The sequence below is a fragment of the Anomaloglossus baeobatrachus genome, chromosome 9, assembly GCF_048569485.1.
Source record: "Anomaloglossus baeobatrachus isolate aAnoBae1 chromosome 9, aAnoBae1.hap1, whole genome shotgun sequence".
In the NCBI taxonomy this organism is placed as follows: Eukaryota; Metazoa; Chordata; class Amphibia; order Anura; family Aromobatidae; genus Anomaloglossus; species Anomaloglossus baeobatrachus.
In genome coordinates this window covers 198,975,700-199,001,958 of record NC_134361.1, presented here as the reverse complement: position 1 = coordinate 199,001,958, position 26,259 = coordinate 198,975,700, and the positions used below count along the sequence as shown (strand labels likewise).

The following is a 26,259-nucleotide window of genomic DNA, read 5'->3' as shown; positions in this document are numbered from 1 at the left end:
GACGCCTCACAGGTCCTCAACTGGCAGCTTCATTAAATAGTACCCGCAAAATGCCAGTGTCAACGTCTACAGTGAAGAGGCGACTCCGGGATGCCGCCTTCAGGGCAGAGTGGCAAAGAAAAAGCCATATCTGAGACTGGCTAATAAAAGGAAAAGATTAATATGGGCAAAATAACACATACATTGGACAGAGGAAGATTGGAAAAAAGTGTTATGGACAGAAGAATCAAAGTTTGAGGTGTTTGGATCACACAGAAGAACATTTGTGAAACACAGAACAACTGAAAAGATGCTGGAAGAGTGTCTGACGCCATCTGTCAAGCATGGCGGAGGTAATCTGATGGTCTGGGGTTGCTTTGGTGCTGGTAAAGTGGAAGATTTGTACAAGGTAAAAGGGACTTTGAATAAGGAAGGCTATCACTCCATTTTACAACGCCATGCCATACCCTGTGGACAGCGCTTGATTGGAGCCAATTTCATCCTACAACAGGACAATGACCCAAAACACACCTCCAAATTATGCATGAACTATTTAGGGAAAAAGCAGACAGCTGGTATTCTATCTGTAATGGAGTGGCAAGCCCAGTCACCAGATCTCAACCCCTATAGAGCTGTTGTGGGAGAAGCTTGACTGTATGGTGCAAAAAGTGCCCATCAAGACAATCCAACTTGTGGGGGGGCTTCTGGAAGCATGGGGGGGAAATATCTCCAAATTACCTCCGCAAATTACCAGCTAGAATGCCAGAGGTCTGCAAAGATGGAATTGATGCAAAGGAGCATTCTGTGCCGAAAGCAAAGTGTGAAGGAGAAAATTATTATTTCAAGTAAAAATCATTATTTCTAACCTCGTCACTGTCTGGACGATATTCTCTAGTCATCATGCAATCATTTGATAAATAATAATACGATGTATGTGTCCGTGTCCGGGATTGGCATCTGCACCGTCGCAGCTACAGCCACAAAATTTTGCACACCCACACTTCTAGACCCCGAGAGCGTCATAGGCTATATTTTGAGGGGAAATTTTAACCCCGCTCTTTACAGTTATTCACCAAAAAACCTGCCTCCATTAAAGCGAACGGAGCTGGGAGCCACAGTGGAGCCAGAACTTCAGAAAAATGCGCAGCCATGCCCTTAAATGGAATGTTGGCGTGTCATGGAATGTTGGCGTGTCACAATGCAGCCAGGGAAAGAGACAGACACGGAGAAAGAGGGAAAGAGAGAGACAGGTTAAGAGACAGACACAGACAGGTAAAGAGACAGACACAGGGAAACAGTCAGACAGGGAAAGAGAGGAAAAGAGACAGACTATAAAGCTGAATGTGTGTGTGTGTATGTATGTGTGTGTGTATGTGTGTGTGTGTGTGTATGTCCGGGATTAGCATCTGCACCGTCGCAGCTACAGCCACAAAATTTTGCACACTCACACTTCTGGACCCCGAGAGCGTCATAAGCTATGTTTTGAGGGGAAATTTTAACCCCGCGCTTTACAGTTATTCACCAAAAAACCTGCCTCCATTAAAGCGAATAGAGAGGGAAAGAGACAGACTGAGAAAGTGACAGACCAGGAAAGTGATAGAGATAGATAGACAGACAGGAAAAGAGATTGAAAATATTTCAAAAGACTGACCTGCACATCCTACAAGTGTGTATAGGTGCCAGCTGAAAAAACCTAGCAAATACAAAATGGATACAGCCGCACACTAAATGCCATCAATGTATAAGGGAACTCTGGTACTGCATTACTGCTATATGAAAAAATGAGATTTTTAGTTTATGAATTGGCCAATGCATGTAAGCCCGGAAACCAATCGGCAAGGTAAATCTCAATATTCCGGGTTTTTTCTGACTGAGCACTCCGCCCTATAAACCAGGCTGTGTTCACAATCCTTATACCAGGAGTCCTAGCTGCCCAGACATGGAGGTTAGTCCAGATAGTGGCATTTCAAGTTAGATTTTTAGTCTAGCTGCCCAGACAAGGATGTTTTTAACCTATATAGTGGCATTTTAGTTAGGGACCCGGAATATTGAGATTTACCTTGCCGATTGGTTTCCGGGCTTACATGCATTGGCCAATTCATAAACTAAAAATCTCATTTTTTCATATAGCAGTAATGCAGTACCAGAGTTCCCTTATACATTGATGGCATTTAGTGTGCGGCTGTATCCATTTTGTATTTGCTAGGTTTTTTCAGCTGGCACCTATACACACTTGTAGGATGTGCAGGTCAGTCTTTTGAAATATTTACAGTGAGTTTTTTCTGACTGAGCACTCCGCCCTATAAACCAGGCTGTGTTCACAATCCTTATACCAGGAGTCCTAGCTGCCCAGACATGGAGGTTAGTCCAGATAGTGGCATTTCAAGTTAGATTTTTAGTCTAGCTGCCCAGACAAGGATGTTTTTAACCTATATAGTGGCATTTTAGTTAGGAACCCGGAATATTGAGATTTACCTTGCCGATTGGTTTCCGGGCTTACATGCATTGGCCAATTCATAAACTAAAAATCTCATTTTTTCATATAGCAGTAATGCAGTACCAGAGTTCCCTTATACATTGATGGCATTTAGTGTGCGGCTGTATCCATTTTGTATTTGCTAGGAAAAGAGATTGAGACAGACCGGGAAAGAGACAGACAGACAGAGATAGAGAGAGACAGAGAGATGACAGACATTATAATTACATTTATATCTATTTGTTTTGTGGTTTTTGTAGAATATATAATACATTCTATTTTGTTAACAGCAGTTATTAACCCGGGCGAAGCCGGGTAGTACAGCTAATATATATATATATATATATATATATATATATATACATATTACAGTACAGACCAAAGATTTGGACACACCTCCTCATTCAAAGTGTTTTCTTTATTTTCAGGACTCTAAAAATTGTAGATTCACATTGAAGGCATCAAAACTATGAATTAAAACATGTGGAATGAAATACTTAACAAAAAAGTGTGAAACAACTGAAAATATGTCTTATATTCTAGGTTCTTCAAAGTAGCCACCTTTTGCTTTCATTACTACTTTGCACACTCTTGGCATTCTCTTGATGAGCTTCAAGTCTTCAGTCTTGAAGGAGTTCCCAGAGATGCTTAGCACTTGTTGGCCCTTTTGCCTTCACTCTGCGGTCCAGCTCAGCCCAAACCATCTCAATTGTGTTCAGGTCTGGTGACTGTGGAGACCAGGTCATCTGGCCTAGCACCCCATCACTCTCCTTCTTAGTCAAATAGCCCTTACACAGCCTGGAGGTGGGTTTGGGGTCAATGTCCTGTTGAAAAATAAATTATGGTCCAACTAAACGCAAACCGGATGGAATAGCACGCCTCTGCAAGATGCTGTGGTAGCCATGCTGGTTCTGTATGCCTTCAATTTTGAATAAATCCCCAACAGTGTCACCAGCAAAGCCCCCCCACACCATCACACCTCCTCCTCCATGCTTCACGGTGGGAACCAGCCATGTAGAGTCCATCCGTTCACCTTTTCTGCAAAGACACGGTGGTTGGATCCAAAGATCTCAAATTTAGACTCATCAGACCAAAGCACAGATTTCCACTGCTCTAATGTCCATTCCTTGTGTTCTTTAGCCCAAACAAGTCTCTTCTGCTTGTTGCCTGTCCTTAGCAGTGGTTTCCTAGCAGCTATTTTACCATGAAGGCTGCTGCACAAAGTCTCCTCTTAACAGTTGTTCTAGAGATGAGAAGGTGTGTCCAAACTTTTGGTCTGTACCCGGCTTCGCCCGGGTTAATAACTGCTGTTAACAAAATAGAATGTATTAACAAAAATGTATTCTACAAAAACCACAAAACAAATAGATATAAATGTAATTATAATGTCTGTCATCTCTCTGTCTCTCTATCTCTTTGTCTGTATGTACGTATCTTTCCCTGTCTGTCTCTGACTGTCTCTTTCTCCATCTGTCTCAATCTCTTTTCCTGTCTGTCTATCTATCTCTGTCACTTTCCTGGTCTGTCTCTTTCCCTGTCTGTCTCTTTCCCTCTCTATTCGCTTTAATGGAGGCAGGTTTTTTTGGTGAATAACTGTAAAGCGCGGGGTTAAAATTTCCCCTCAAAACATAGCCTATGACGCTCTCGGGGTCCAGAAGTGTGAGTGTGCAAAATTTTGTGGCTGTAGCTGCGATGGTGTAGATGCCAATCCCGGACATACACACACACACACACACACAGACCTCCCCCTGATGAAATAATCTTATAGCTGAGATTGTGAAACATATATGTTGGGGCTCTCTCCAGGGGGTCTGCTCTGCTGCTTATCAGGCCTGCTTTGTGCACTTATGGGTATGTTTACTTAACCGCCTGGGATTCTATTCATGCATTCATGTCTTTGTACTTAATCTGACTGTTCATTGGCATCCAATTAGCACCACATGGTGGCTAAACCTGTTTATCTGTTCATAGCTTTTTGACTGTTTAACTATTTGACTCTGTCACCGCAGAAGTTGCTGTTTCACCAGCATCTGTACTAAGCACTGCTTATTAGTGATTAGTGAGACTTGGATCCTATTTTATATATTTAATATATCTCTGTTATTTCAGAGTATACACTTTTATCATTCTGCTTATCCAGTGCTGGTTTTTACCATCTGTCTATGTGTAACAATTGTCAAAACGTTACACCATGCTCTCTATGTGCAGGATGCCTTGTTCATGTTTTTGACCCAGTCTGTTATTTATTCATTTTACTTGTGCCCTATATGTAATTGTCATCTATATTTATCTATATTTATCTGCCGGCCTGTTTTTGCCGCTGATTCCTTTGTGCCAGTTGCTATTTATTAAACATATTTGCACTTTACTCCTTGTCCTCCAGTCCTTGTTACATACATACACATGTGGCACCCCTAGGGGTATTAGCCACAGTAAAACCATCATTAGTTACTCAATACAAGCACTAGAGCAGACACCGCACTACCACCTCTGGCCAGAAGGGGGAGCTCAAGAGACTCCCCTAGAGATATTCTGATCTGAGGTAAAATTGACAGTTTTTCTGTTGGAGCCGGGACGCTCAGAGGAGTAGTTACAGAGAAATTGCTCTGAGATCCTTAGGAGAGACTGACAATTTCCAGGCCCAAGCCATCGGTCTGAGGAGGAGGAGGAGACAGAGAAGAGGAACATTTTAGGAACCGGGTAGCCATTAATATCTACCCCTGAAAAGGCGCAGATACGGACACCGGATCCGTGGCTGCATTAGTTTCACACAATACAGCAACCAGGAAAAGTGAAGGCGATTCAAGCTTCACCAGGGTCAGACACAGCGACATCCAGAGAGTTCAGCGGTACTCCCGGAAGGGGTAAGCAGAGGAAAAGGACTCAAGTTGCCTGTTGAATTAGGACCCGGTAGGGACAGTTTGGGCCGGCAGCCGGTTCACAAACAGCAGCAGGGCCACACACAGACAGCGCAAAGAAGGAGGCCAAGGACCTGGCAGGGCAGAGTAACTTAGTCCTCCTTATACAGACTCCGGTGATGGGACTTGTTGTTATGCAGTTTTTTGTTGAAGTAAACCGGTTAAACGTTGCCTGCGCCTCAGTCTCTCATTTGGGAAGTAGCCACCTATCGATTGGGACCATCGAAGCTGAAAAAACCTATTGCTGATCAAGTAAGTGTCTGCGCCCCTAAAGTCTCCTCACAAAACCATTATCTATAACCACCATTGACTTTTACCTCACCTGCCTGGGACCCACAGCCCTACCCGGAAAGGGCTTTCCACCTCAGCTGCCCCACATCGTCATCCCCGGCCAGCTACTGGCAGCGGTGGCCATAAATAGCCACATTTATTCCGGGTGGCGTCACGAAAAACTCTTATAAACTTTTATTTATCCCCTGTAAATACCCCCCATTGCACTGTGCATCGCCTGAGACCACAGCCTGGGTCGAGCCACCCATGACATCCCCTCAAGAAATAGACCCCCAATCCGGTGCTGGGTACCCCAATCTCCTGGGCGTCACACACACATTCAGCTTTATAGTCTGTCTCTTTTCCTCTCTTTCCCTGTCTGACTGTTTCCCTGTGTCTGTCTCTTTACCTGTCTGTGTCTGTCTCTTAACCAGTCTCTCTCTTTCCCTCTCTTTCCGTGTCTGTCTCTTTCCCTGGCTGCATTGTGACACGCCAACATTCCATGACACGCCAACATTCCATATAAGGGTGTGGCTGCGCATTTTTCTGAAGTTCTGGCTGCACTGTGGCTCCCAGCTCCATTCGCTTTGTCTATCTCTTTCCCTCTCTTTCCCTGTATGTCTCTTTCCCTGTCAGTCTGTCTTTTTGTCTGTGTCTGTCTCTTTGTGTCTGTCTCTTACCCTGTCTATGTCTATTTCTTACCCTGTCTGTGTCTGTCTCTTTCCCTGTCTGTGTCTGTCGCTTTCCCTGGCTGCATTGTGACACGCCAACATTCCATATAAGGGTGTGGCTGCGCATTCTTTTGAAGTTCTGGCTGCACTGTGGCTCCCAGCTCCGTTCGTTTTAATGGAGGCAGGTTTTTTGGTGAATAACTGTAAAGAGCGGGGTTAAAATTTCTCCTCAAAACATAGCCTATGACGCTCTCTGGGTCTAGAAGTGTGGGTGTGCAAAATTTTGTGGCTGTAGCTGCGACGGTGCAGATGCCAATCCCGGACATACATACATACATACATACATACACACACACACACAAATTTTGTGGCTGGAGCTGCGACGGTGCAGATGCCAATCCCGGACACACACACACACACACACACACACACACACACACACACACACACACACACACACACACACACACACACACACACACACACACACACACACACACACACACACACACACACACACACACACCACACACACATTCAGCTTTATATATTAGACTAGCTGTACTACCCGACTTTGCCCGGGTTAATAGCTGCTGTTAACAAAATAGAATGTATTAACAAAAATGTATTCTGCACACAAAAACCACAAAACTAATAGATAGAAATGTAATTATTAAAAGGCAAAAACTAAGCTAATAGAAGCATTTCACAACATATATTTCAACACCACAGATATTCCACACAGATTTAACATCCTATGACCTCACACATACTGAGAATGTCCTTTGTTGCCTATATTAACCAATCAGAGCTCAGATTAATTAACTGTAGCAAAATAGAAGCTAAGCTGTGATTGGTTGCTGTTGGCAGCCTGATAAATTTCCAGGCAACAGAAAGCCCTCCCCCTGACAGTATATATTAGCTCACACATACACATGTCATGTGACTGACAGCTGCCATATTTCATATGTGGTACATTTGTTGTTCTTGTAGTTTGGCTGCTTATTAATCACATTTTTATTTTTTAAGGATAATACCAGACTTGTGTGTGTTTAGGGCGATTATGTGGTGAGGTTGGTGAATGTGTGGTGAGATGTTGTCACGCTCCCCGGCTCCCCTGCTAGGCTCCCCAGCTCCCCTGCCATGCTCCCCGGCCCCTCTGCCTTGTTTACCGGCTCCCCTGCCACGCTTCCCCGCTCTCAGGTCGCGCTCCGCCGCTCCCGTGCCAGGCTTCCCGGTCCCCCGCTCCACAGCCTTCCTGCTCCATCGCCTGCGGTCCCCAGGCACCCCGGTCCCCGCTCCCGGCGCCCGTCGGCAACTCTGCCTCAGCCCGGCTCTCCTGCTTCCTACTCACCTCTCCCTCCTCTGGCTTCTGGCACCCGGGCCTCGCGCATGCGCATTAGGGCGCGCGCACGGTCATTGACCCTCTCTTAAAGGGCCAGCACCTAGAAACAGGAAATTGCATAGACAGGTACAGGGTATATTAAGAATCACTTTCCTGGTGGGCGGGGCCTGTTCTACGTGTTTAGCAAGCTAGTGTTCAGGTCCCCTATTGCTTTGCCTTGTGCTTTGCCTGCATTAACCCTGTCCTGTCTCGTAGAGCCTGTCCTGCCACGCCAGCCGCTCCGAACCACGCTCATTCCCGTACCCTGACGGTGACTTCGGCGGATGTTCCACCATCTCTGCAGCTCCGCCAGTCTCCAGTCCCTGGCTCCGTTTGGTGACCCGTTCCATCGCTCAGCAAGTTCCGGATCCCGCCTGACCTTACCACCTGGCCTCGGACTCTGAGCCTCGTCACCCGGACCACCCTCCAGAACTCCGTCCACCTTTCCTGCTCCCCTACGGACTGTCCGGCTACCAATAGTGCTTCGGCTGCCGTGCACCCAGACCCTCTGGCGGGGTGACCTGCCTGGCTGCCTCCTCAAGAGAAACCGGTGTACGGTCCAGAGGTTCCACCACCCGGACGTTACAGATCTGTGCTGAGGGTGGTGTATGTGTTCAAGCACGTGGTAGTGTGTGGCACATTGTGTGTGTGTGTTCATATCCCCGAGTGTGGTGAGTATCCCATGTCGGGGCCCCACCTTATCAACTGTACGGTACATACTCTTTGGCGCCATCGCCTCATTCTTTAAGTCCCCCTTGTTTACATCTGGCAGCTGTCAATTTTCCCCCAACACTTTTCGTTTCACGTTTTCCCCATTATGTAGATAGGGGCAAAATTGATTGGTAAATTGGAACGCGCGGGGTTAAAATTTCGCCTCACAACATAGCACCCGGCGCTGCCCGGGATAGTAACTGTCTCTCTGTTTCTCTCCCATTCTCTGTCTGTCTCCCCCTCTGTATATATCTCTCTGTCTCTATCTCTCTCTCTCTCTATCTCTTTGTCTGTCTGTCTCTTTCCCAGTCTGTCTATCTGTCTCTTTCCCAGTCTGTCTATCTCTTTCCCAGTCTGTCTATCCATCTCTTTCCCAGTCTGTCTATCTATCTCTTTCCCAGTCTGTCTATCTCTTTCCCAGTCTGTCTATCTATCTCTTTCCCAGTCTGTCTATCTATCTCTGTCACTTTCCCTGTCTGTCACTTTCCCTGTCTGTCACTTTCCCTGTCTGTCACTTTCCCTGTCTGTCACTTTCCCTGTCTTTCCCTGTCAGTCTCTTTCTCTGTCGGTCTGTATCTTTGTCTGTGTCTATCTCTTTGTGTCTGTCTCTTACCTTGTCTATGTCTGTTTCTTACCCTGTCTGTGTCTGCCTCTTTCCCTGTCTGTGTCTGTCTCTTTCCCTGGCTGCATTGTGACACGCCAACATTCCATATAAGGGCGTGGCTGCGCATTCTTCTGAAGTTCTGGCTGCACTGTGGCTCCCACCTCCATTCGCTTTAATGGAGGCAGGTTTTTTGGCGAATAACTGTAAAGAGCGGGGTTAAAATTTCCCCTCAAAACATAGCCTATGACGCTCTCGGGGTCCAGAAGTGTGAGTGTGCAAAATTTTGTGGCTGTAGCTGCGACGGTGCCGATGCCAATCCCGGACACACGCACACACACACACATACACACACATACGTACACACACACACACACACACACACACACACACACACATACACACACACATTCAGCTTTATATATTATATATATATATACATATATATATATATATATATCCCTCCTCCTCAATCCTCCCTGCACAATGACCTCTGCACATGTCACAGAGCATGCCCACAACACTTTGCCTTAGATAACAATAGGTTGTTTTTTAATTGGAATCTCAGCCAGCGGCTGTACAGCAAATCTCTGATTGTTTTGACAGCTCAGGAAAGATGTAAACACTAACGTACATAAAATAGAATGAAAACTAAACTATTGGAGAAAAAAAAAACCAGCTTAGAAAATAAGATGTTTCAGTGTACATTGTTAATTAGTGAGAAACAGTGATACATTCCCTTTAACTATAGTTTATATTAGCGGTGCTGTAATCAGCATTAGATACACACAGTTCTCCGGAGGTTAGTTTTTGTAATGAGTGATAACACACAATTACCTGATGCCTCTAGCTGGATGTGTGCTTGCCTCCATAAATAATGTATATATCACCGTGGTTGGAGAACTGTCTATTTTTTTTGTTGCCTATTTTGTTTAAGCGGCTAAGGTTAAGTTCAGGCTCAGTGAAAAGTTTCCGTAACGGACCCTGTAGCAAATTCATTGTGGTTCCACTGCAAAACTTTCTAAGTGGTTAATGGATCTTAAGCGAGCTTTACACGCTACGACATCGCTCCAGTGATCTCGTTGGGGTCACAGAGTTTGTGACGCACATCCGGTCGCTTTAGCGATGCCGTTGCGTGTGACACCTATGAGCGATTTTGCATTGTCGCAAAAACATGCAAAATCGCTCATCGGTGACATGGGGGTCCATTCTCAAATCAGCACACATCGCTCCGTGTGACACCGCAGGAACGAGGAACATCTCCTTACCTGCCTCCCGGCCACAATGCGGAAGGAAGGAGGTGGGTGGGATGTTACGTCCCGCTCAACTCCGCCCCTCCGCTTCTATTGGGCGGCGGTTCAGTGACGCTGCTGTGACGTCGCTGTGACGCTGAACAAACCGCCCCCTTAGAAAGGAGGCGGTTTGCTGGTCACAGCGACGTCGCAGGACAGGTAAGTAGTGTGACAGGTCCGGGCGATGTTGTGCGACACGGGCAGCGATTTTCCCGTTTCACACAACCGATGGGGGCGGGTACGCACGCTGGCGATATCGGTCACGATATCGCAGCGTGTAAAGCGGCCTTTAGATAATGTTTCTCGTAAGGAGTGTAAGGAGGCTGATAAGCCTGGTAATGCTCCCTAGAGAGGAGGAGGACTTGAACTCTAGTGACATCAATTCGAAAACTATGATTTTTTTTTTACCACAATTATAGCAAACAAAAAAAATAAAAACTGTAACGTATGAATGAATTATTAAAATCTGAAGGCTAATTACACAGGATCACAATTTGAATACCTTGTACCTCCACCTCCTTCTTTATCGTCCCAGTGTAGTGTGGCATGGGGCGGTAGTCGTGGGTGAGGGATTGATTCCGAATGCTCCAGCACGGTACATGGAAAACTCGGTCTTGGCTGGGTGTTTGGATCTCTGTCGTGTGTGCTGTGGACCTGTTCAGGCCAAATGTTGCCGATGACGTCGGCTGGCCAGGACCTGATGGACACTCATTCTCACAAGGAGATCAACAGTTCATTTCAAACAATTCTTTACTCAACGGTTGATTCTCTGCATCAACTTCACACTCCAGATAGCAGGTACATATCTTCCAGCACGGTACTATTCTACAAGGTGTATTCAGACCCGATCCTAGTTCCACCTGAGTTGGTTCAGAGGTAACTGGTCCTGTGAGTTCCAGCACAACCCAGCTCCGCGTTACCGTACAACTGGTGATGATCACCTTCGCTTGCAGCGGCTCCACATCTAGTTTCCTTAAGGGGTGAGAATCAGGGGTCCCATCACCATAGTTGGAGAAGAGCCTTGCGCTCCAAGATACTTGGGAAGAATCCACTCGGTGAAACCGACTTCAGCCACACGCCAGTTGGGATAACCAGTTACTTTGACCCGTAATGGGCCTGGCCACTAAGTCCTGTCCACCGGCTGTTATTGTCTTGGGCCATTCCGTTAGAGGATTGGTCTCTCATTTCAATGCTGTTCGCAATCTGTGTCTCAGTCAACTCTCAAGGTTCATGCTATCTCGTCTTCAGTCTCCTTTCTTCCCATTTCTGCCACAAGCCACCCACTGTATGTGACCTTCGTGACCTACAGACTATTCGTAACTGCAACTCACTAGATCTTCACTCTACAAACTCGACTGATTCTTCTAAAATGAACCGTCTCTCACCCTGTCAACTAACCCCTCCCATTGTGGGTTAGTCGCAACAATTAACTGTTGCTTACCCTATGCTCTGGTCTTCATTCCTTTGGACACTCAATATTTTATATACACATAGCCAGAGACCTGACTAGTTCCAGTGCACCCATGGCCGTCTCTTCCCAGCTAGAGGTAATTAACACGTTTCAACATGGAAGCGGCGCTGTGAAGAGCCGGCCAGGAGTGGAGCGGGACTAGCCTGGTCTCTGGCCACAGTCTCCAGCCATATTGTTAAAGTGATCATGTCTCATACACGACTGCCCAGACAAGCGACCAGGCAGTGGTCAAAAGGATTAAAGTGCTTGCCTCAATAAGGTAGACAGTAGAAATCTAATGAATGCATAATAATGGTACCTCCGGTCATTTTACTGTATGCCGTCCCGCTCCCTGTCTGTATTATACAGGTATATCGTACACCAGATATTTACGCTATATGCCCATCTCAAGCACTAGACGGCCCTGTGAGAACTCGGACAGGAAAATCAAAGAGATACACAGCAGAATTAAACAGGTCCAACCCGAAGGGCAGGAAAATCAATACTAAAAGAAAGCAGCTTTATGATCTAATCTCAAGTCCACTAAAGATAACAACCTGGAACCACACTGGAGACGCAGGCCGCTCTCCCCGGCATTTAACTCCGCCATAGCATTGTTTTTATTGGACTCGGCCTCAATCTTATTTCTCCCCTCAGTATTTGTGAACAATAATTACAAAGTTTACTTTCTGGAAGGTGTAATTACACAACCCAGCATCTAAGGATAAACTAGGTGCAGCCATTGAGTAGAGAATGACTTTGCACTACCCAGTATCAGGGAATTACCATTCAGTTACCCCAAATATTTTTTTTAAAGATTTTTTTCAACTTGACACCCATGATGACTAACATAGGTACACGGGACCCCTTCCCTAGCTGCAGGACCGTAGCAAAGAGAGGTTTGAATGCAGCTGAGGTCGGCATATACATTGCTCCTCCACTGAATTTCTATGGCACTTCTTAAAGGGAACCTGTCACCAGATTTGGCGACTATAAGCTGCGGCCACCACCAGTGGGCTCTTATATACAGCACTCTAGCATACTGTATATAAGAGCCCAGGCCACTGTGTAGAATGTAAAAATCCCTTTATAATACTCGCCTAAGGAGCAACTGGTCGAATGGGTGTCTCCGTTCTCTGGTACCGGTGCCTCCTCTTTCGGCTATCTTTGTCCTCCTTCTTCTGAAGCCCGGGTGCATGACGCATCCTACGTCATCCTCACTAGCCAGGATTGAGGTCCTGCGCAGGTGCACTACAATACTTTAATATGCCCTGCTGAGGGCAGATCAAAGTGCGCCTGCGCAGGACCTCAATGCCAGCTACTGTGGATGACGTAGGACACGTCATGCATCCAGGCTTCAGAAGAAGGAGGACAAAAATGGCCGAAAGAGGAGGTGGCGGTCCGGGGAACGGAGACACCCATTTGACCAGTCTGCACCGCACCGCCTCTTAGGTGAGTATTATAAAGTAATTTTTACGTTCTACACAGCGGCCTGGGCTCTTATATACAGCATGTTAGAATGCTGTATATAAGAGCCCACTGGTGGTGGCCACAGCTTATAGTCAACAAATTTGGTGACAGGTTCCCTTTAAGCCAAGTGACGAAAGATGGAGCTTTGTTGCACTATATTGATAAAAGTATTGGGGCACACCTCGAAATCACTGATATTAAATTTTTCATTTAGTCCAATTATCAAAGGTGTATAACGTCCATACCCTCGCCCCTGGTGTATAACAATCTGTCCCTTGCCCCCCCCCTCCCCCGGTGTGTAACCTCCAGCCAATTTCTCACCCCCAGTGTATAACATCCAGCCCCTTACCCCCAGTGTATAACCTCCGGCTCCTCACCCCTAGTGTTTAACCTCCGGTCTCTCACCCCCGGTTTATAACATCCTGCCCCTAACCCCCGGTGTATAACTTATGGACCCTCGCCCCCAGTGTATAACATCCGGCCCCTCTCCCCCAGTGTATAACATCCGGCCCCTCACCTCACAGTATATAGCATGCAGCCCCTCACTCCCGGTGTATAACATCCAGCTTCTCACCCCCCGATGTATCACATCCAGCCCCTCGCCCCCAGTATATAACCTCCAGCCCCTCACCCCCGGTGTGTAACCTTCTAGCCCTCGCCCCCAGTGTATAGCCTCCAGCCCCTCACCCCCCGGGTATAACATCCTGCCCCTCGCCTCCGTTGTATAATCTCCTACCCTCGCCATACCGTCTGCCTTTACTAACATCTGACAGAATGGCTGGTGGTGCAGAGGTCACTGATACCAGTGGGGTCCTCTAATAGGGGCCACCGGGGTAACAAGTTCATTCATTACATTTCTTCCCTCCTAAATATTCACCCATCACCTGTGAGCCATATTATTGATAAGTGGGATTGATCACAGTAAATCAGTCACGAAGTGGAGACCCCATAATGTTACAGAGTGGAGGGCCGAGTGCTGAGAAGCAGAGGGCAGATAAGTCCCCACCTCTCTACTGACCCCATAACTGCAGAGTCCAGACCTCCTCTGGTAACATCAGCACAAACACTGCACCCGCCGGGAGCTTCATAGCCGAGCAGATGCAGCAGCCGTACATCACCAAGCTCAATGCCGAGCCATACATCACCAAGCACAATGCCGAGCTGTACATCACCAAGAACAATGCCGAGCTGTACATCACCAAGCACAATGCCAAGCCTTACATCACCAAGCTCAATGCTGAGCCGTACATCAACAAGCACAATGCCGAGACGTACATCACCAAGCACAATGCCGAGCTGTACATCACCAAGCACAATGCCAAGCCTTACATCACCAAGCGCAATGCTGAGCCGTACATCAACAAGCACAATGCGGAGACGTACATCACCAAGCACAATGCCGAGCCATACATCACCAAGCACAATGCCGAGCTGTACATCACCAAGCACAATGCCGAGCCGTACATCACCAAGCTCAATGCTGAGCCGTACATCACCAAGCACAATGCCGAGACATACATCACCAAGCACAATGCCGAGCCGTACATCACCAAGCACAATGCCAAGCCATACATCACCAAGCACAATGCCGAACCGTACATCACCAAGCACAATGCCGAGCCGTACCTCACCAAGCACAATGCTGAGCTATACATCACCAAGCACAATGCTGAGCTGTACATCACCAAGCACAATGCCGAGCCGTACATCACCAGGCACAATGCCAAGCCATACATCACCAGGCACAATGCCGAGTGTCAGATGGGGTGGTGTAAATATAAAGCTGCCACCACTTGACTCTGGAGGAGACGTGTTCTGTGCAGTGATGGATCACACTGCTCTCTCTGCGTCTGATGGAGGAGTCTGGGTTTGGTAATTCCAGGAGAACGCTACCCCCGGACTGCATTGTGCCCACTGTACAGATGGTGGAGGAGGATAATGCTCTGGACTTGTTTTTCAGGGATCGACCAAGGCTTCTTGCTTTCAATAATGGGAAATCTTAATTAATGCTTTAGCACAAGATATTGTGGACAACTGTAGCTTCCAGTTAGCTTTGTGAGAACTGTTTGAGGAAGGCCCTTTTGTGCTCCCCATAACTGTACCCAGTGCACAAGATCCATAAATTCATGATTGAGTGAGTTTGGTGGAAGACCATGACCGGCCACACAGAGCCCGGACCTCAGCCCCATCCAATAACTTTGGGATGAACCAGACCAGAGATTGTGAGTCCAGCGTCTCCTCCAACATCAGTGTCTGAACTTACAAATGCTCTTCTGGATCAAGGGGCAAAAATTCCGACGGCCACCTCAAAGTCTTCCGAGAAGAGCGGGAACAGTTGTTTCTCCAAATTTCTGTCTATGGATTTAGAATGGGAGGTTTCAAAGCTCTTATAGGTGTAATGTGGTGGGGACATATATGTGGCACCCTGGACTAGCCAGGTCGTCACAGGGACTACAACACGACACCCCCACCCCGAGATAGGCACATCAGTCAGACACAAATCCTTGTTGCCCCCCTCCAGGGGCTGATGTCCACAACAGGTGGGGTGGAGCCAGGCGGTTGGCCCCACCCACTGAGGAGTTCACAGTCCTGGAGGCGGGAAAGGAAGTTAGTTAAGCTCGGGCAGAGCTCGAGTGCAGTTAGGGAAGTGAAGGAGTAAGGAGTGAAGTGGTAGTAAAGGAGCAAACTGACTGTGTCCGGGTACGTGGCCCGGGCACCAAGAGCAAGGTTGGCAGACGGTGGTGGCCGTCTGCAGGAGAGGCAGATCAACGCAGAACTGTAGGACCGGGGACGGGCGGTGGCCCGCCGGTACCGAACCGGGGAGCGAAGTGAAGCCAGCACAAACCGGCAGGGCCTGCGGACCCCGACCAGGCTTGGAGTCGTTGTTAAACAGGTCAAATCCGTTAGTGACCGGAACCCCAGGGGTTTCCAAACAGCCAAGACCCAATTGAAGGCAACCGTCCAACCAGCACAAGGGAAATACAGCTACCGCCACAGCTAGAGTTCCCAGGGCCAGAGCCTGCGGGCAAAAGGGCTCCTCCGGCCCATATACACGCTGGGGAGCGGGTTACCGGTGGGAAGCCATCGGGACCGAAGATACCCAAAAGGTGCAGGGAAAGGCAGCCACCACCAACCGTCCGGGAGAAACCACAGCAGCTGGCTGAGGGACCCGTCCATCCAGCCGTTTGGTTTACCAGACACTTTGCATCCATTTGTGACTGAGTGAGTACTACCGTGCCATCCGGCACCGCGCTGCGCAGCCCAAGCGACCCTGCACCTTGCCAACCCTGCCTCCCCGTTACCTCACCGGGCCCCGGGACCACCAACCCCCCTACCCACGGAGGGGAGAGAAACATCCCAGCTGCTCCCTGCCATTGCTCCCGGGATCCTCGTCAACCGCAGCGGTGGTGCCCCAACCTCACCACAAACCGTGGGTGGCGTCACGGACCAAATCCCTTAAACCACACTACCCCCTTTCACTCACGGGCGAGGAGCGCCGCTCGAGTCCCCGGATCCGGCCCACCGCTCGAGCCACCGAGCAGCATTGGCAGCCGCAGCGCCGGACCCGAGCGTGGTGAGCGCAGCGCCCTCCCCGCCCGCGACATATACTTTTGTCTTTGTCCAGATTGAGTCAATTCCTTTAAGCATCCAATCACCAAAGTACAGAATAGTCAGGATTTTCATTATACTACATAATGAGGCAAGGTAAAACCCCGTGATATGACAGATGATCTTTCATTCCTAGCACTGATCGTCCTCCGTCTGCAGGCCTGTACATAAATATCATCCCCGAGCGAAAATAGCCTCATTTACTATTTGAAATTTATGACTTTTTTTTTGCTAGGTACAGCATGGAAATTACATATACATTTTAAATCGCGTTGATTAATGCAGGGAGGCATTTTGCTAGATTTATGTTAATAAACATACGCAGTTGTTTGTCTTACATGAAAATATCTTTGTAATGTCAAAAGCCCAGAGATTATAAAGGAGAGGAGCTGGAACTGCGTAGAAGGGACGAGAGACGAAGCGGAGATGAAATATATCTTCACCGTCATTTTGTCGTCTCACAAGGGTGCGTTCCCATGCAGCATAAAACGCGGTGGAGGCGCTAGCAAGCTAAAACTCTCACTCTGGAGGTCTTGGTCTGTGCACTATTTGCTTTAATGGCTGCACACTATATTTCTCTGTGTATATACAGTATGATGGACATTTTTCATTTGTACAATTGTTGAGGATAAGAATTAAGTAACCAAAAAATACTTAATTCAGCCATTTCATAGAGTCAGGTATATAGTTTAGTAAATGTAAACTAACACACATATTTATGAATACTTTTCTTCCTTACTAACACATATATATGTATATTGCATATTTAGTGATTTTCCTTAACACAGTATATACCAGCATATGTAATTTTAAAGATGGCTGCTGCATCCTGGACAACTCCCAAAGAAGATAATGAACTAAGGAATTCCTAAAGTTTTGACTGACCAATCCAACAGAGACTATGCTAATTCCTATATGTCCTGAGTCCAGCCTGCGATACTTGATTAGACTGTATTTTGTCTACACCTTTCACTTCTCCGAGAGCTATAGAAAGTTTCGAACAATAAAGACCAGTTTGGTCAGCGCCTGTCATGGAGAAGGTCCATAACCGATATAGTGTCTGTTATCGTTCTTTCTCGCGTGCACACATGACAATATAATTTGGAACAGCGGTCAGATCCAGAGAGACCGCTTGAGTCTCATTTTAACCTCAACACAATTATTAGGAGCAGAGTTTCCCATCCCAGATATTCAGTGTCATGGTTGCCTTCCCATGTCTGCTCTGTAAGGATCCAGCCCACAATGCATTATTTGGTCGGCCATAAATATGTAGCGCCCAGGGAAGGGGGTACTCTGTCCCAGGCAGTAACAAATTGGGAATGTCACTCTGGTGCCTGTTGCCCGGTCCCGTGCTCTGGGCCATTTTTGTTAATGGGGGGTATTTACAGGGGAGATAAGCGTTTTTGTCATGTGACGCCACCTGCGGGTTGCGGTTAAGGATGGGGAACAGCTGCTGCGCAATGTGGGTACTCCCAGGGCTGGTGGTTGTGGCAGCTGTGCTGGTAGGCCCTCCGCAGGTGGGGTTTTCCTAGGAGATGTAACGGGGTCAAAAACGGAGACCACAACAGGTTTTCTTTAACATTCTCTACTCACTGCGGACCCAGGGGTTGCTGGTTCAGGTCCCTTGGAGGACCAGTGCCAATGTAGTGACCCAGGTTGCTCTGTCCCCGCCACCCTTAGTTGGTTGGGTCCCCGTAGCGTGGAGCGTTTGGGGGCCCCGACTGTCCCTTGTGGGGTACAGTTTACTTCTCCGTACGGCGAGCAGTGCGGACCCTGCGGGGAGGTGAGTGTCCGAACCCTGATTCTAGTTTACTGCTGATGCCCCCGGATTATTTGGTTCGGTGAAGTCCGTGAAGGTGTCCTCACCGGACAGGTATTTGCCAAACAGTCTAAAACTGCACTTGACCTAGGGCCCTGTGCCCCATTCGTGCTCTGGTCCCAGTGGTATCTCTGGTACCCGTCCTGGCGAACTCTCTCCTGTGCCCCCGGGTCACCGTTGCACCGGGTCACCAAACTGGGTCCGGCACGTCCGCACACCTCTCCTGCATGCTACTCGACTCTCTCCTCACTACTGACTCACTGACCCCTCCCACCAGGCTGGCTATACCCAGGGACTCGTTCCCATGGTGACCATCCCCTTACATGGTTTACCCTCTATGCCCAGTGTGGAGTGGAGAACTAGGATTTTGGTCGTGTTTGGATGGAATCGGCACTGGTACTCCAGGTCCCAGGGGATAGGTCCTGTATCCCCAAGAGGATGCAGTTCCCTGTAGTTCCCTGAGGGTTTCAGGGGCGCTACAAATACATTAAGGCTCTGTGAACTTGTTCCAGACAATCTGCATCTTCTGGCAGGAAAAACGCTGCAGAAAAAAACATGGCAAAAACGCACCGTGTGCACACAGATTTGCAGATACAAATTTGAGACGCCGAACCTTTGGCAATAAACCAAAGACTGACTAGCCAATCACAGAAAAAAAACAGCCAGTCCACCCTTTCAGCACTTTATATAAATCTATATCTTGTCACCTTGTACACTATTTGACTACTAGCCTGGTTTTGTTTTGTAGTGATATGCGTACTTTCGGCAATCCTGAATCTCCTAATATATTAGTACATGCCCTTATCATCTCCCGCCTTGCCTATTGCAATACCCTCCTCTGAGGCCTCCCTGCTAACTCTCTCGCACCTCTCCAGTCCATCCTTAAAGGAAACCAATCACCAGGATTTTCGTATATAACCTAAAGCCAGTGCTATACTGGCATTATCAGGCTGATTCTATACACACCTTTAGGTGTCAGCTCGGATGTTTAGGCTTCGAAAGCTAAGAAAGTAAAGTTTATAAAATTGGCAGCTTCTTGAGTGACAGCAGCTGAGGATCAGGTAATATCTGGGGGGGTATTCATAGCTATCCCCTCCCCCTGTTAGAATTAGCATAAGTATTATTCAATCGATTCACTTTTTCTCTTGCAGGACCTGTGTGAGGTCATACCCATGTGACCAGAAGGGGCAGGGCCTCGGCCAACAGAAAAATATTGCTTTGTGGTATCAGCTTTGTTGTCTGAGGCCCCACCCCTTCTGGTCACATGGGTATGACATCAGCACAGGTCCTTGACGAGAAAAAGTGAATCGATTGTATAATACTTATGCTAATTCTAACAGGGGGAGGGGATAACTGAATGAACGTTTCAGCCACATGTGGCCTTTATCAAGAATAACTTGATGCAGTGTTATGACCAATAACGAAACTGATTGAGGAATATATCTGGTGCCTTGGATTCTTCTTGTTAGATCTCTTTGACTAAAGGCCGCTTTACACGGGTTGATTTATTGTGTGTTCGCATGTGCGATCGCACCCGCCCCCATCGTTTGTGCGTTATGGGCAATTTGTTGCCCGTGGCGCACAAAGTCGTTTACCCCTGTCACAAGTACTTACCTCCCGAACGACCTCGCTGTGGGCGGCGAACATCCACTTCCTGAAAGGGGAGGGACGTTCGGCGTCACAGCGACGTCACACAGCGGCCGGCCAATAGAAGCGGAGGGGCGGAGATGAGCGGGACATAACATCCCGCTCACATCCTTCCTTCCGCATTGCCGGCGGGACACAGGTAAGCTGGGGTGTCACACGGAGCGATGTGTGCTACCTCGGGAACGATGAACAACTGGTGCGCAGAAGGACGATCGATTTTTTGACAATGAGCGACGTGTCAACGAGCAACGATAAGGTGAGTATTTTTGCTCGTTCACAGTCGCTCGTAGCTGTCACGCGCTACGATATGTCTAACGGCGCCGGATGTGCGTCACTTACGACGTGACACCGACAACATATCGTTAGATATATTGTAGCGTGTAACGGGCCCTTTAGACTATTACAGAATACATTAATGACTCAACATTTAGATCTAATTTTGTCCTTGACCATAACCCTCTAGTTCTGAGCCATCTTGTTTGGTATTTTCTCTTAGCTCGCTGCCAGCAGCTACTCCATAGACCCAACCTAAGATACCTCTGCAGTGAGGTTCAAGTTAGAGAGTGAAAACCAATAATCCCTGCCTACACCCTACTAGCGACAAGCCTGATGGTGGAAGAAGACTATGACACTGTCCATACACAATAGTAAGATATAGGTCAATCTTACAGGGATAGATTAAAGTTTACAGTAGCCCAACTAGGTTGGAGGAAATAATGGTTGGGAACTCGTATTTTTTGGACCCACAGATCTGTCCTCAATGGATTACATGATGGTGCAATACTGAGCTATGTAGTTTATTGTTGAAAGAGTAAACAAAACAGTAGCTGAAATGATTAAGATTTACATCTTTGCTGGAAAAGAAGCTCAACTCTATATAATATTTACAAGGACACAGTCGGCTACTGGATGCTATGAACATGGTGTCATCTTTGGACAAGAGCTGCAAGTTCAGCATTGGCCACACCACTTGATACCCGCATGACTCGAGGCGACTTCTATGCTGAAGACCTAAGGGGTCAAGAGTTAAAATTCAACCTGTCCAATTCTTCTCTTTCCTGACACCATGCGTTGTGGTGAGAACCCCGTCAACGTTAGATGATTCATTGGTCTCATTAAAATCGGCAGCTTCAGACTTTTCTCTAACGTGTATGGTGGACTAAAGAAACAAAATGCGACCATAACAAATGCATAGATTGGTAATACTGACCTCCATAACGTCCAACAGCCACAGAAGACGTTCCTAAAATATGCCAAGAAGACAGTCATGTAATGAGTTTTATGAGAAATCAATGACCACCCCCACTGCATTTCCCGCTAACCAGGGTTTACCTTCTAGATACAATAACCGCTCTTGGAAATCACCAAACTAATATGATGTATATTCTATTTCCATCCAGCAGCGTTCACAACGGCTACATACCACTCTTAATACTATTCTAAGAATTCAATAAAAACCCAAGAATTCAATAACGATATGTTTCATCTGGATAGATTCACTTTCCGCTTCTAGAGTAAAAGCCATTGCCTCGGAGCCATTGTGAGCATTGACTGTATGTTATACACATACGCCATTTATGTTGTCCGCCCAGTAAAAGTATAGTATTTCATTTTGTCGGTAAAATCCCCATGTTGTGTTGTTCATTTTGCATGTTGAAATGTGGTCAAATAGTCTGCCTTACTCTGCCACATCACTTACTGAATGAGACCTCTACATAAAGGGCCCATTTCATCAAATCGTCCTTTTAGGGACGCCAACTGACTCACTGCCCAGCTAGGTTCCGTTCTCCCCTGCTGCCATGCGGCCTTCCACGTGCTCTTCTGCCTTCCTCCCCTCCTTGGTCCTGTACATGCCGCACAGGGATCCCGGGAGTGCACCTAAGATCTGCTCACGCACACCGGTCCTGCTCTTAAGAAGACAGAGCGCTATTTCCAGGAAATGCCTCTCAACCTATGACTGAGAAGTACTATGTATTTAAGGCACCCTCCCATTAGGGGAGGTGCCTGCACAACACCTTAATTAGTCAGTTACCAGTTTGTCTAGCTAGTTGTCAGGTCCTGAGCTCCTGTCCCATTTTCCCTTTGTCCATTATCTCTACCTGAGTCTACTTTCCCATACCTATCTGCCCCTGCCGTGCTCACTATACCTGTCCGTACCCGCATGCCTGTCTGCCTTGATTATCCCACTTGTACCCGACTGCATCTGTGCCTGTGCCCGAGTCTGTCTCCTGTCCTGGGGGTTAGCTGCCACAGTCCTGGTCACTGCCCTGGGAGTGGTACCTGGTGCCAACCTCACGGTAGGCGCTTAGTTACACCCCTCCTACTAAAGGGTAAGCCTGGGTCCCTTTTGTGGTGCTGTGGGTCCACTAATCTTGCTCAGTGTTCCTACACCGGGTGCCAGCGTTACAATCTTTTACACCATAATACTGGCATAGAAGCCTTGAAAAGTTCAAAAAATTTTGTTGCCCAAAAAGTTTGCAAATTTCGACATTTTCACACAAATTTTAATCAGCTCTTCCAAAATGGATGAAGCTGGGGATGAGTTGTCTTCAACTTACTAAAAGTGCTGGTGTTTTGTACTCCAGAAACGCATTTCTGGCGCGGCGCCAAATTCATTAAGTGGTTTGTGCCTCTAAATGAATTCGGCATCTTGTACCCCAGCAAAGCTGCTGTAGCATAAGCATGAACAACGCCAGTCTTAATGAATCAGTTTGTGGTTGATTTATGAAGTCTGGCGTCTTAATGAAAGACTTCTTGGAGTAGAATGCGCTGAATTGATTTATAGGCCACTTAATGAATCGGCACATCCTCTGAGTGGCGTGTGTCTCCATGTATCACACAAGAAATGCTATTCCGTGCACCCAAGCTCCTCCCCGGTTCCCACCATTTTGGCGAAGCTTAGTCGAACTGGTGTGAAGATACCAAAAGTCGCAGATTTTTGCTTGAAAAGTTTACAAAACTTTTATACCAGTTTTCAGGCGTAAAACCTTTAATGTACTGACCCCTTTCTTTTGCCGTCTACTACTTGGTTGATGGCTATGGCCTGTCCCCTTCTTTTTACTTTGGATCTCCTAATGGTGATCTTTATAGCATTGGCAGTCAATCGGAGTTGGAGGTAGACATAAACAAATTAGTTCACAGGACCATGGTCCATGCCTGCTGGATGGGACCCCGGCAAACCACCTTCTACCTACCAGCATCCATTGCTTCTCTCTTAATTAGCCGGCTTGGTCCAACATCATTTCTGCATCACACTGAGAAGATGACTTTGTGCCAGACTGGTCAGTCAAATGAGGAGCCATGGATGCAGTCATATCGGAGGTGGTTTGCAGGGCTCCTATCCAACTGTCTTGGAATATTGACCCGGCTGCTAGTCCTTGTGTCCTGAGAATCAATTCACTCATCTCTATTTGGAGGTGGACTACTCTTGGTTGTCATACAAAGCTTTCAAGACATGGTTCACTAACTAAGAAAATAAAGAGACAGTTCAGTCTTCTTACCCGTGCAGTGCTGGCAGTGCTGACAGTTTGGTGGCTTTCTGTGGATGAGGTGCTTGGACTATGGGATAAGACCGAGATGGTGTCTCCTGAACGATGACGAGATTTCATTGACTCGATTTCTCTTTTCAATACCATATTATCAAACACTGCCAAATCCTGTGGGTAGATTTGAGGTCGTAACTCCGATAAGAGGGCAAACTGAAACGAAAAATGGTGAATTGTGTACATTTCCAAGTCAAATATTTAAGGAGGATCAAAAGGTTACCTGTCACAGAAGAGACTGGATGTCCACTGTGAAGAGTAGTGTGTGTTCAACCTCTGATAGGCGCAAAACTCAATCAGAAATTTGGACAGTCTCACTTTTGGATATTTGGGGACTACACACACAAAAATGACTACTAATTGGTCTTCCCTTTACTAAACTTTCCACTATTACATCTATCCATTATGTAGGAGCCATACTGATTTTTCTTCCCAAGTCCTACACCACTGCTTCCACCATGTGCCAGCCATTGCATTGGTTGCCTATCCACTAGAGAAAAAAATGTAACTTATCACTCCCATACTGTCATAGCCGGGGATATAAGCTATACCGGCCGTATAGTGCAATACAAAGGGAAAGGAATGGCCTATAGCTAGGGAAAGGGGGAAGTGGTGACCCCTGATAACAACCTGCAGCTGACCCTCACTGCCCTCACCAACTTTATACAGGTTCCGCACCTGTCGCCGATCAGGAATACCTCAGCCTAGGCAAATCCTGATCTGTGCACTAAGTAAAGATGGCAGATGTGACCACTTGTCAACACCACTAACACTAAGGGAGACAAAAGGAAACAATACAAGGGAAAAACAACTGCTACCTCCTGAGCCCAAGTAGATTGCAAAAGTCAAACACGTATATTAGGAGCAGCTACCACAGAAGTCTCTGGAGCAACAGGAGACAAACTCTGCACCTCACAGCCAGGAACAACTATAAACCGCACCCAAACCACCCCAGGATGAGACTTATAAAGGAAGTCAGAGGCTGACCACTGAGAGGAAAAACAGCCAGCTTCCTAGGGTCGTAAAGTCCACTGCTGCAGAAACAGGGCACTGTCAGATAACAACACGTGCTGCCAATTGCTGGGATTTCCTAACACTCTGCCACTGGATTGTTAGCAGGCCAAGACACCTCCGTGACATATGCACAAAGATCTCCATAGCCCTCAAAAGAGTTTTCCAGTCCTTCTTTAAATTACAAAGGGGCCCATGGAAGTATAAATACATAAAAATAAATTAGAAATAGTAACCTTTGTCACACGGCTGCCAATTCCTCCCAACAGTTACCTGACTTCTTTGGGTGGAGAGTAGCACGTGTCCACTGCAGCCAAATCAGTGGCCACTGTTTGGCTGCAGCTTTCACATTCTATCTGAACCGGAATGGAGATTATGGGAGATTTATCAAGGTAAATTCTTCATAATTTATGAGTTTTAGATGCTTTCTGTGCTTTGCCCATCAAGCACAAGCAGTGGAATAGTGCTGGTCTGGTAGGTGAGTATATACTGTAAATATTTTTTATTCCAATAGGGGAAGTTCTTCTGGGTCCAGTCCCATCTTCATGGCTTTTTCTAATGCTGCACCAGAGCTCTAGAATTCGATACCCCAGACAAGCAGGTTTCCAACATACACAATTTTAAATATGTCCTGAAGAAAAACCAGGACAGGACCTTTATGGGCAGCCATTCCTTTATCTGACAATTTATTTTAACCTTTCCCCACTCTCCAATTTTTCAAAACCTCATTCCATCATACTCAAAGCCTTAAAGGGGTTGTCCGCTACTTGGACAACCCCTACTCATTCTCATTTTCCACCCCCGTACAAATAAATAAGCCTATACTCACCCCCGGTATGGCTGCGGTTCCAGCGATGTCTAAAACCGCACTTCCGGGTCCCATGTGACATTATGACAAACAAGCCCCGCAACCAATAAGCGCCAGTGTCTTTCTCGCCGCCTTCAAACATTTAAACAGGAAGTCAGCGCTGTGCTCACATCCTGCTCAAATGTCTGAAGGCGGGGAGAAGGAAGGCGGCGCTAATTGGTCTCGGGGTTCGTGTCATAATGTCATATGGGCCCCGGAAAAGCGGCTTTAGATATCTCTGAAACCTTGGCCGCATCAGAGGTGGGTATAGGCTTATTTAATTTTAAGGTGGCGAACAAGGGGAATGAGTAGGCGTTGTCAGAGTAGTGGACAACTTCTTTAAATTCTGAGGCTATCTGTCTGCACACAATGACTTTTCAGGCAAATTCCCACACATGGGGAATGAGAAGGGGTTGTCCAAGTAGTAGACAACTTTAAATTCTGAGGCTGTCCTTGGGCACACGATTACTTCATATATCTTTTATTCCATTGGTCTATGCATTTCGAGGTAGGGAACCTCTTCCTCAGGACCCGAATATCAACAATGCATTGTTGATATTCT

At 47.1% G+C, this 26,259-nt stretch overlaps 1 protein-coding gene and 1 long non-coding RNA gene across 3 annotated transcripts in view; one reads left to right on the top strand and one right to left on the bottom strand.

The window, feature by feature from the left end:
* WHRN (whirlin) overlaps positions 1 to 26,259 on the bottom strand; it is a 229,304-nt gene that overhangs the window by 57,142 nt on the left and 145,903 nt on the right. Inside the window, exons 9-10 of the mRNA XM_075324209.1 lie at positions 23,798 to 23,995; positions 21,508 to 21,540 (exon numbers count right to left, since the gene is read on the bottom strand). Coding sequence (XP_075180324.1) covers positions 21,508 to 21,540; positions 23,798 to 23,995 — 231 coding nt within the window. The remainder of the gene's footprint in view (positions 1 to 21,507; positions 21,541 to 23,797; positions 23,996 to 26,259) is intronic.
* Positions 1 to 26,259, top strand: part of LOC142251424 (uncharacterized) — a 180,462-nt gene that overhangs the window by 80,724 nt on the left and 73,479 nt on the right. The gene's annotated exons all lie outside the window — the stretch shown is intronic.